Below are 12,287 nucleotides of genomic sequence, written 5' to 3'. Positions count from 1 at the left end.
AATTCATTTTTTCTACATACTAAATCCAGGAGGTCCCATTGTGGATGGTCTTATAACTAATTTCCTTTTGCAGGTTCACATATTTTGCATATTTTTGAACATATTTCCGCACATTTTGCACATATCATATTGTGGTGTCATTTTGGATCAATTGTGATAGATAAATGTATATATTTTATTATTATTTTTTTACTATTTGTTCACTGGCAAAATATTAGGTTCTATTAAGAGACAATCATCCCAAGGATCAAATTTATTAAAGTCATATCCCACTACGGTCACTATATATTAAGACCTTTTTTCTTGACGAATATCTTGAACATCAGTGATTTCATATAATATTTTAACATTGTTTTATAATAAATATTTAATATGTATATAAGGAAGCCTCTGTGTATACATATACATATTATGTATGAGGTGTGCACAACCAACCTATATTCTACATATAAATAATGAATAAATATATCTTTATTACCAAATAATTCATTAAAATATCAAGTATAAAAACAGCAGCAATGTTGGAGATACTGATCAGCACATGTGTGTTACAGCCATACTCCAAGTACAAAGTATGACCAAACCAAGAGACAATAGACACTGGTGCATATTGTATTCCAGGCTATTTTGTCCCATAGATAGCTACTAAATCATGCTACTAATTGCATTCAATTACATGCAGGTAAATTGCACAACTATGAATATGTGACCAAGGGACAACATCCTCAATATGCACTCCACCGTACAAATCAATTTGCAAGGCACCGCCATTGGCACTAATGCATGTGTGAAATAGCTATGGGCATCCTTGTCCCACAGGTAATTCACACACCATATCATTGTTTAATATTGCCATGTCGGTTGGTTTCACTGCTGTGTGCATATACATAGAGAAAAACGTCCTCAATATGTAGTCCACAGTGCACCTCAAATCAACAAGGCAATACCCTTAATAGTGTTACATGTGCAAACAATAGCTGTGCAAAAAAATAGCTAACAGTCAAGCAGACCAGGGGAATCACAGGACTCACCAACCCCAACGCACGTTTCGCCTGAGCTTCTTCCTGGGGGCGTCTCGCTGCCCTAACCTGTGAAACAGCTAGGTTAGTGCTAAAGCCCGCCCATCAGAGCCGGTGACATCACCGAACACACTGCCTCCACTCGGCAGTGTGTTATTGTAAATAAAAGAGCCCTTGCCCTGTGCGATCCAGCACAGGGCAAGGGAGAGCATTGGAGGAAGAAATGCTCCGATGCGAACATCAGGAGGGCTGCCTGGGTAAAATTATGGTTATGTCCGGGTTCAGACAACCCCTTTAACTTAGTCTTTATGAGAATTGTGCTCCATATAAGTGGAAGAGATCCAATAATATTGTTGATAGAATACAAAGAACTAAGCTCCTCCGCTACTGTAGGTTTGCTATGCGATTGTCTAAAATATGGCACATGGTAACTGAAGTAAGACACTTCTTTGCCTGAGACACCTGCAAACATTTTTATTAAAAAAATTATAGAATGTAGTTACACAAGAAAACACAGTCCCCATGTGTTGCACCTGACTAATTATAATTCATTCAGTATAAATGCAGGTAGGGAATATTCATATGCACCATCAGTACTTACTACCCTAGTTGACAGAAAGAGAAAGATGGTGGGAAGCTAGATCTTGACATAAGTGGTGATTATGTCAAAAAATTATGAGTAATTTAAAGATTGTCTAGTGTGGGGAGGGGGGCATAAAGGACTATTGTTTCCTTTTTTTAATAATTATTATTTAATGTATTACTCAAAGGTCTTCATGTTTTTAGACTTCTGTAATAAGTGTATACATAACAGGTTCTTCCTCTCTGGCACAGACTGCTGGTGACTGTCAGTATAGCACTCTCAGTATAATACACTGTTCTGTATAGAATCAATCAAAAGATCATCTGTTAAACTCCCCTTTTAGGATTATTAATGGTTAAAAAAAAAGTTAGTTTTATTAAATTTAAAAACTTTAAAAAAAAAATCTTCCATTGAAAAAAATATTTTCAATCAGAAAAAAAATAATTATTTTTTTTTTTTTAACATTGCTTGGTCCACAAGTCCCAGTAGCACACTGGTCACTAAGGGTTTAAAGAGACCACTACTGTAAAAAAATAAAATTTCACTGCTATTTTATGTGTGTAGTTAATTTCCCACACCAGAGTTTGTTGAAAAGTGATTTTGATTTTATTCCATCTTAATGGCCATGAAATGTTTTTGATCTAGTTTTGGATCTTCATACCTTGCATATATCATAAAAGCTTGGTCATTAATCCAGAGGTGACAAAAAATTCCAAAGTGGCTGAACGTGCATGGTCTCTGAAACCACCAGGAATTATTTTGCCAGCCATTTAATTATTTAGATTTTTTTTATCTTTATCGACATTTCTGTGTTATAAACCATAAGTGAACAGGCACAAGTGATATGACATCATAACAATTGAATATAAGTATCTCCTGCTTATTGTTACCAAACATTCAAATATTTTCATTTTTAAATAAAAACGATTGTGTTTTCCTTTCATTTGCCCAGTTGTCTCATAAGGCAGATGGAATCTTAAAACAAATCTTAAAAAAGGCCCAGCAGTACCTAAAGTTGCTTGAGGTGATCTTTTTTCTTTTGGCATACAGTAACAAAAAGTACTTGATATTGGCACAGCAAAAGGGTTAACAACCTCTGTCTTTATTTGTAGGACTACGTCTGACCATCAAAGATATGGCTTAATTTCACTGAAGAATAATTATTCATGATACTATTTGAAAGTATGCTAGAAATAATCTAAATATAATGTGGTGATTTTATCCTTGGTCATTGGATGGAAAAACACACATTAAAGGAGATTATTAAAACTATTAAGTGCTCTGAACTATTTTTTGGAATACCCAATTGCTACCAGATTACCCAAAAAATTATTTAGATTGAAATGCTTACAGTTTTAATATGTTCCAGCTTGCTTGGCTAATTCCATAACTCCTACAGAATTTAATGGAGAGAGCAATATATGTGCATGGCCACCTCTCGATTCTTTGCCTGCATATAGCTGCCAATGTGGTACACAAAAATCCAGGGCACAAATCTTTTGAAATTAAGTGTATGTACTTTATTCAATAAAAATAGACATAGCAATAAAATTGTGTATTCTCCTAATGTTGCCACTGTTTCCGCACATACATTTCAGTGATACAGACCTTTATCAAGTTGTATCTAGACAAGTAAAGTAAATGCAGGGAAAAGTTAACAGCGCCACATCAGGCTGCTGAGCAAAGCGGTGGTACCTCCCATTCATAGGGACGGAGTGTCATTCCACTTGGTCTGCTATAGCAGCCAATGGATATATGTGTTGGCAGAGCAGTTATCAGGAAAAACAAGTTCTACCAAAGTTTGGGAGTCCTAGAGGTGGGACCCTGCCCATAAAGCATTTATGGTACATCCTGTGGATGTGCATTATATCTCTAAAATGGAAAAGATATTTTGAATACTTCAGGATGGCTCCAGGTTTTGTTCCTAAAAAAATGTGGCCTGTTAGCTACACATACGTACTAAAATTGGCCATATGGGAAGCCAGACAAAACATCATATTTACACTTTCTGTGTCAGATCAAATATGTGTCTTTCTTGAGACAACAAAAAGATGGTTACCATAAACTCTTAATAGGATTCCATATGGTACGACATCAAGTCTATAGAATTTTAAGTAGGGGCGTGACTTAATCTTGCATGGTAATTTATTATTATTTAGAATTAAAACATCATTCATTTCATGGTGCTCAACATATGAAAGGGGTGTACAAACATAATACCCAACAACTGCAAGAAGCAGGAACAAGACAAGTTACAAACTGGTACAGAAGGAGAGAGGACCCTCCCTGCGAGGGATTACAATCTACAAGTGATAGGTGAAAGATACAGTAGGTGAGGGTAAATCTGGTCATATGGCGGTATAGTGGCAGCAGGGTTACTATAGGTTGGAGGCTTCTCTGAGGTGGGTTTTTAGATTTCTTTTGAAGGTTTCCACCATAGTTGAGCATCTGATATGTTGGGGTAGAGAGTTCCAGAGTATGGGGGATGCACAGGAGAAATCTTGGAGGCGATTGTGGGAAGAACAGATAAGAGGAGAATAGAGAAGGAGGTCTTGTGAGGATAGGAGATTGCATGTGGGAAGGTATCGAGAGATCAGGTCACAGATGTATGAAGGAGACAAGTTGTGGACAGTCTTGTATGTCATAGTGTTTTGTACTGGATTCTCTGGGCAACAGGGATCCAGTGAAAGGATTGGGAAAGAGAAGAGACAGTGGAGTAATGAGGAGAGAGGTGAATTAGTTAGGTGGCAGAGTTGAAGATAAGAGGATGTTAAAGTAGTCTATGCGGGAGATGGTAAGGGCATGCAGAAACATTTTTGCAAACTCCTGGTTGAGGAATATGCAGATCTGAGAGATATATTTGTGTTGGAAGCGGCAGGAGGTGGAAAGTGCTTGAATGTTCACTGAATTGTCTTACTGGCAGATGTATTTGCCTTCTCCTGTTCATATCACTATTAAAAGGGAAAATGATTACGTATTTTATTAGTTATATATCATTTAAAAATATATGTAGATAATATGAAAAAATAATAATTCCCTCCAAAAAATTAAAATAACAATCCTCACAAAAAACAAGTCACCTGCAAACCCAAACACCCTAAGGGGTGGGGGTAAAAGTACTAAACACAGACCAAGCCAAAATTGTATATATGCAAAAAAAAAATCTATATCAAACCTCTTCAAAATTTGATTCACTATTGTGTGATGGATGTCCATGATACAAAAAGGTAATAAACCTGTTATAAACTAATACAGGCATCAGTGATGCTGTGGAATCCCAAATAATAACAATGATCATGAAATGAAAACGTTTTGCATGTTAAACTGTTAATTTAAGCTCTTAATTTTGTTAATTACAGCTCTAAAAAATTATTTTAATGCCCTGTAAGTACAGTTGAAACCAGAAGTTTACATACACTATATAAAAAGACACATATGCATGTTTTTCTCAATATCTGACATGAAATTAGAATAAACCTTTCCCGTTTTTGGTCAATTAGGATTAGCATAATTATTAATATTTGCCAAATGCCAGAATAATGAGAGAAAGAATGTTTTAAGGCATTTTTATTACTTCCTGCAATGTCAAAAGTTTACATATGCAAAGATTACTATAATAATTAAAGTGCAGTGGCTCAACCGTCACAAACCCAAAGAGTAGGTGCACTCTCCTACAGCAACACCCAATATATATAACAGTATTGGAAAAAACAATACTTCCTGCTCCTAGTTAGCTGATCAGTGAGGATTGCAGAGCGCTCCTGTTTGCTGTAAGGGAACTTGATTATGCAGAGTCCAATGCTTGGTCAGTTTGGATATAAGTATTCCCTTGTGTACTGTCTCCTCTTTTCAACCAGATGTGTTTCGGAGCCTCATGCTCCTTCATCAGTGGTATAAGGACACTGCTACAATAGCAAGGCAGCATAATATTATTTATTTATACACAGAGCACTGCTTTACAGCTATTCATTAAAAAAAAAAAAACATTGATTTGATTTTCCAAGATCTAAGCATATGCTGCTTTGAATTAAAATACTTTTTTTTCATTATATAAACCATATTGTCCAATCCATATGTGCAAATCATGGACTTTTTAAGAATGGAACATATATTGTGATATTGTGTGCATACACCTACCCAATATATATTTGAATTATTGATAGGGGGTTATTATTCTCATGCTTTTCCTCTATTTTATTATAATTTTTTTGTTTTTACCTTTGATATATTTTTTATATATACTGTATATTATTTGTTTATGTTTTTTTAGGATTAATTGGATCTTATTACTAATATATATTCAGCAAATATTTTTATGTCCATATATGTGGTACGTTTCCTTGCAACAACCAGATATCTGAGTGCCCTCCACACCACTTATTTTCTCCACTAAGATTACTATGCCTTTAAACAATTCTGGACTGCCCATATGATGATGTCATTGGAAGCTTCTGTTAGGATTGTTGGCAACATCTGAGTTAATTAAAGACACACCTGTGGATGTATTTAAATGCACACCTGAAATACACTGCTTCTTTGTGTAGCATCATGGGAAAGTCTAAAGAAATTAGCCAAGATATCAGGAAGAGAATTGTGGACTTACACAAGTCTGGCTCAACCTTGAATGCAATTTCAAGATACCTGAAGGTGCCTCGTTCATCTGTACAAACAATTATATGCAAGTACAAACAAGATGGGAATGTCCAGCTATCATACCACTTGTCACATGCTAAAGACCCAAGGCAGACCGATGGGGCGTCATGCAAACAGGACACAGGCAAAACAGACCAAGTACCCAAAGAGAACTTTATTACAAGTGTAATAAAAGCACATGACAATGGACAATGACCCGAAGCATACTGCCAAACTGGTTACAAAGTGGCTTAAGGATAACAAAGTCAATGTTTTGGAGTGGCCATCACAAAGCCCTGAACTCAATCCTATTGAAAATTTATGGGCAAAGCTGAAAAGGCAGGTGTGAGCAAAGCGACCAACACACATGTTACACCAGTTTTGTCAGTAGGAATGGGCCCAAATTCTGACTAACTATTGTGAGAAGCTTGTGAAAGGATATCCAAAACAATTGACCCAAGTCATACAGTTTAATGGCAATGGTACCAAATATTAATGAAATGTATGTAAACTTTTGACTTTGCAGAAAGAAATAAAAATGCCTTAAACGTTATCTCTCTCATTATTCTGGCATTTGGCAAATAATAATAATTATGGTAATCCTAATTGACCAAAAACAGGAAAGTTTTATTCTGATATTGAGAAAAAACATGCATATGTATGTGTCGTTTTATATAGTATATGTAAACTTTTGGTTTTAACTGAAATTCTATTTTTGCTTTGTTTACAGAGCAGTGGACTTCCTGCCATCATTGCCATACTTGTCATCTTGCTTTTGATAGCACTTGCATTATTTTGGTGGTTTTGGCCTCTCTGCTGCAAAGTGGTAAGATATTTCCAAGAATAACTTACAAATTATGACCCAGATTTACTAATCCTAAAGATGGCATAAGCTTAGACAGGCTGTCTAGTCCTGCACCACATTTTTCAGAGGGGCTCAGGTTGGATGACAAATCTGGTGCAGGTGCAAAGGTAGACACTTTTCTCTGACTATATACTAACTATTTGTTGGCTTATTTTGAGACAGATTTTGTTGCAAAATGGTGCACCTCAGGCTCTGACCCTGTCCCACAAAACTCCACCCCTTTCTGCTAAGTATCACCCCCTTGTTGTACAGGTCGGAAAAAGTGTAGAAACCCTAGATGCACCAAATTGCACCACTTTTTAGACAGATTTTAGTCTCGGACACATTAATAAACCTGGGTCAATGTGGTTTTTTTTGTGTATGGATTCCTGATCATCTATACTTTCATAAATGTAAGTCCAGAAAATAGACAATAAAGAGACAATAGATAAAAAATCATCCTCCATATGGTGTCTTGGACACAAGTGATAAGCCAGATGTTTACATATTCTCTAAAAATCATTGTCTTTATGTTTTAGAGGAGACAGCTTAACAGGGAGGCTTACCTGGTCCATCCATGCTAAAATATTTTAAAAATGTACTTGGAGTGAAATTACTATATTGTGTAGTCCATTATAGTCCATCATCTGTTATATGTTAATCCATTGTAAAAAAAAAAATACATTTATTTTAGGTATAAAACAATATTCCATTTAATCTACAATTTAATGTGTTTCATCCTGCTGGTGGTTTCTCCATTTTCACAGTGCTGTCTTGTCGGCCACTGCTAATAGTTTTAATATTGGTAGCTTTTCTAATCTCTACTAGTGGATATATACTGTAGTTTTTGATGGACTGCACTTGCATTTGGATATCCAAACTATGGCCAGATTATCATGAATGCAGTTTTTAATTTGATATTGTTACTGGACAAAGCAATCAACATTTTTTGCCTAAAAGCTGGTAATGCATAGGTAAGCTGACTCGTTTTGCACGCTAACAGGAAAAAATGAAAAAAGGAATTTTTTTAAAAGCATCTGCTATTTCTCTGTCATCTTCCTGTATTACTGGAAAATGAGTCTTTGTTCTTCTTTCCCTTTTTACAAAATGAAGTGTTTTTTTTTTTTGCTGATATTGAAGTTAGTCTGAGGATGTAACAAATGTATCATAGTGGCTCACGCTGTATGATAAATTTGGTACATTTTAAGACATATTAGACACTACCACCACCTATTGGTTGGTTTACTTTGCACCAAAATTTTGGCACAAGTTCGGTTCTCGTTGTTGCAATTTTAAAGAGTACCTTTCATAGGTCCAGACATTATAAACTAAGTATCAGGATACGTAGGGCATAGTGCAGGGATCTAACTGCACTTACTATTTTTTCTGGGCGCCGCTCTGTTCGCCTGCTGTGGCACCCGTTGTATTCTCCCACCTGGTATGCTAATTTTAGCATCGGAACAATTAGGAGGAGACTGAGTCTTTCTCCTTGGGCGTCTCCTTCTCCCTGGCTGTAGCGCTGTCCAATCACAGCAGAGAGCGTAACAGTCAGGAAGAGGGTGAGTTTTTAGTTTTTTTCTCCCTGGCTGTGACGCTCTCTGCTGCGATTGGAGAGCACTACAGCCAGGGAGAAGGAGACGGCCACGGAGAAAGACTCAGTCTCCTCCTCATTGTTCCGATGCTAAAATTAGCATACCAGGTGGGAGAATACAATGGGTGCCACAGCGGGCGAACGGAGCCGCGCCCAGAAAAAATTGTAAGTGCAGTTAGATCCCTGCACTAAGCCCTACGTATCCTGATACTTAGTTTATGATGTTTGGACCTATTAAAGGTCCTCTTTAACCCCTTAAGGACACATGATGTACCGGTACGTCATGTGTTGCTCCGATCACTGCCGCCCGGCGGGCGGTGATCGGAACAAGGTGCCTGCTCAAATCATTGAGCAGGCACCTCGGCTAACCTAAAGGGTTAAAGACATTGCTGACACTCTGGTATAAACGACTGACATCTGTGCTGTGATGTCAGCCGTTTAACCCTTTCCATACCGCGGCCCATACGGACCGCGGTATGGAAGAGCAGAGGTTAACAGTCAGGGAGCTCCCCTACCGCTCCCATCGGGGGGCTGCTGAGCCCCCCTCCTTACCCTTCCCCGTCTGCTCAGTTGTGGCCACAACTGAGCAGACGGGGAAGGTTCCCATGGCAACAGGACGCCTTCTCATGCATCCTGCTGTCCATGGTGCTGAACAGATCTGTGCTAAAGGCATAGATCTGTTCAGACAAAGTGTAAGTAAAATACAGTACAATACACTATATAGTGTACTGTACCGTATTATACAGACATCAGACCCACTGGATCTTCAAGAACCAAGTGGGTCTGGGTCAAAAAAAATGTAAAAAAAAAAAAGTGAAAAAAGTAAAGTAAAAAAAACCCACATTTATCACTGAATAAAAAATAATAAAAAAAAAAATAATACACTACACATATTAGGAATCGCCGCGTCCGTAATGACCTGATTTATAAAACGGTCATGTTACTTTCCCCGCACGGTGAACGCCATAAAAATAAAAAAATAAAAACTATGAGAACTTCCCAAAAAAGGTAATAAAAGTGATCAAAAAAGTCGCATGTATGCCAAAATAATACCAATCAAACCGTCATCTCATCCCGCAAAAATCATACCCTACCAAAGATAATCGCCCAAAAACTGAAAAAACTATGGCTCTTAGACTATGGAAACACTAAAACATGATTTTTTTTGTTTAAAAAATTAAATCATTGTGTAAAACTTACATAAACAAAAAAAAAGTATACATATTAGGTATCGCCGCATCCCTATCGACCGGCTCCATAAGAATATCACATGACCTAACCCCTCAGGTGACCACCGTAAAAAAAAAATAATAAAAACGGTGTAGAAAAAGCCATTTTTTGTCATCTTACGTCACAAAAAGTGTAATAGCAAGCGATCAAAAAGTCATATGCACCCCAAAATAGTGCCAATCAAACCGTCATCTCATCCCATAAAAAATCAGACCCTACCTAAGATAATCGCCCAAAGACTGAAAAAACTATGGCTCTCAAACTATGGAGACACTAAAACATATTTTTTTTTGTTTCAAAAATGAAATCATTGTGTAAAACTTACATAAATAAAAAAAATTGTATACATATTAGGTATCGCTGCATCCGTGACAACCTGCTCTATAAAAATACCACATCATCTAACCTGTCAGATGAATGTTGTAAATAACAAACAAAAAAACGGTGCCAAAAAAGCTATTTCTTGTTACCTTGCCTCAGTAAAAGTGTAATATAGAGCAACCAAAAATCATATGTACCCTAAACTAGTACCAACAAAACTGCCACCCTATCCCGTAGTTTCTAAAATGGGGTCACTTTTTTGGAGTTTCTACTCTAGGGGTGCATCAGGGGGGCTTCAAATGGGACAAGGTGTCAAAAAAACCAGTCCAGCAAAATCTGCCTTCCAAAAAACGTATGGCATTCCTTTCCTTCTGCGCCCTGCCGTGTGCCCGTACAGCGGTTTACGACCACATATGGGGTGTTTCTGTAAACTACAGAATCAGGGCCATAAATATTGAGTTTTGTTTGGCTGTTAACCCTTGCTTTGTAACTAGAAAGAAAATATTAAAATGGAAAATCTGGCAAAAAAGTGAAATTTTGAAATTGTATCTCTATTTTCCATTAAATCTTGTGCAACACCTAAAGGGTTAACAAAGTTTGTAAAATCAGTTTTGAATACCTTGAGGGGTGTAGTTTCTTAGATGGGGTCACTTTTATGGAGTTTCTACTCTAGGGGTGCATCAGGGGGGCTTCAAATGGGACATGGTGTCAAAAAAAACAGTCCCGCAAAATCTTTCTTCCAAAAACCATACGCGCACCTTTCCCTCTACGCCCTACTGTGTGCCCGTACAGTAGTTTACGGCCACATATGGGGTGTTTCTGCAAACTACAGAATCAGGGCAATAAATATAGCATTTTGTTTGGCTGTTAACCCTTGCTTTGTTACTGGACAAAATTTATAAAAATGGAAAATTTGCCCAAAAAATCTAAATTCAGAAATGTTATCACCATTTGCCATTAACTCTTGTGGAACACCTATAGGGTTAACGACGTTTGTAAAATCAGTTTTGAATACCTTGAGGAGTGTAGTTTCTAGAATGGGGTAATTTTTGGGTAGTTTCTATTATGTGAGCCTCACAAAGTGACTTCAGACCTGAACTGGTCCCTAAAAAGTGGGTTTTTGAAAATTTCTGAATAATTTCAAGATTTGCTTCTAAACTTCTAAGCCTTGTAACATCCCCCCAAAATAAAATATCACTCCCAAATTGATCAAAACATGAAGTAGACATATGGGGAATGTAAAGTAACTATTTTTGTAGGTATTACTATGTGTTATAGAAGTAGAGAAATTGAAACTTGGAAATTTGCAATTTTTTACAAATTTTTGGTAAATTTGGTATTTTTTTATAAATAAAAATGATTTTTTTTTTACTTCATTTTACCAGTGTCATGAAGTACAATATGTGACGAAAAAACTATCTCAGAATGGCCTGGATAAGTCAAAGTGTTTTAAAGTTATCACCACTTAAAGTGACACTGGTCAGATTTGCAAAAAATGGCCTGGTCCTTAAGGTGAAATAAGGCTGTGTCCCTAAGGGGTTAAGCAACTCTGCATGGAATGGACGCCAGTTATCTGGTGCAAATTGAGCCAGAGTCCTGTCTCTTTTAGCTCAGTTAATTGCTCCAAGTATGTCTCATTTCAGTACTCTTGGAAATCCATGGTCAGAGATTGCATCATTGTGTAAATACTTAGCAATCTCTAAAATCTGCTGCAAAATTCACAATTAGTGGCCAAATTTGTACAACACATGCAGATTATGACAGGTAATTTCCACACATAAAAATACTTGCTGCATATGCACATGTTCTAAGGAAATATAGTATATAGCAGAATCCCATTTTTAAAAAGAGGATGTACAGTAACATACTATGGTGAATTTCACCTTTATCGTTAAAAGAAATTTAAAGAACTATTAGATGTATCCATATATAAAAATAATTTTCATTAGCTCACTTGTCAGTTTCGCTGTGTAGACTGAGCTAGGGTCAACAACGTCATCTCCTAATTATATGATGATGATTGAAGAGGCTCTGTCGGCATGATCAACTTTATAAGGGCTATTTCTC

The 12,287-nt window shown here is 36.8% G+C and overlaps 1 protein-coding gene across 2 annotated transcripts in view; it reads left to right on the top strand.

Annotated features, from left to right (window-relative positions):
- ANTXR2 (ANTXR cell adhesion molecule 2) overlaps window positions 1-12,287 on the top strand; it is a 320,264-nt gene that overhangs the window by 192,539 nt on the left and 115,438 nt on the right. For both annotated transcript variants that reach the window (XM_040417929.1, XM_040417928.1), the window contains exon 13: window positions 6,965-7,060. In XM_040417929.1, coding sequence (XP_040273863.1) covers window positions 6,965-7,060 — 96 coding nt within the window. The remainder of the gene's footprint in view (window positions 1-6,964; window positions 7,061-12,287) is intronic.

The sequence above is a fragment of the Bufo bufo genome, chromosome 2 (assembly GCF_905171765.1).
Source record: "Bufo bufo chromosome 2, aBufBuf1.1, whole genome shotgun sequence".
In the NCBI taxonomy this organism is placed as follows: Eukaryota; Metazoa; Chordata; class Amphibia; order Anura; family Bufonidae; genus Bufo; species Bufo bufo.
The sequence above is the reverse complement of the archived record's forward strand: the minus strand, read 5'-3'. Positions and strand labels throughout refer to the sequence as shown.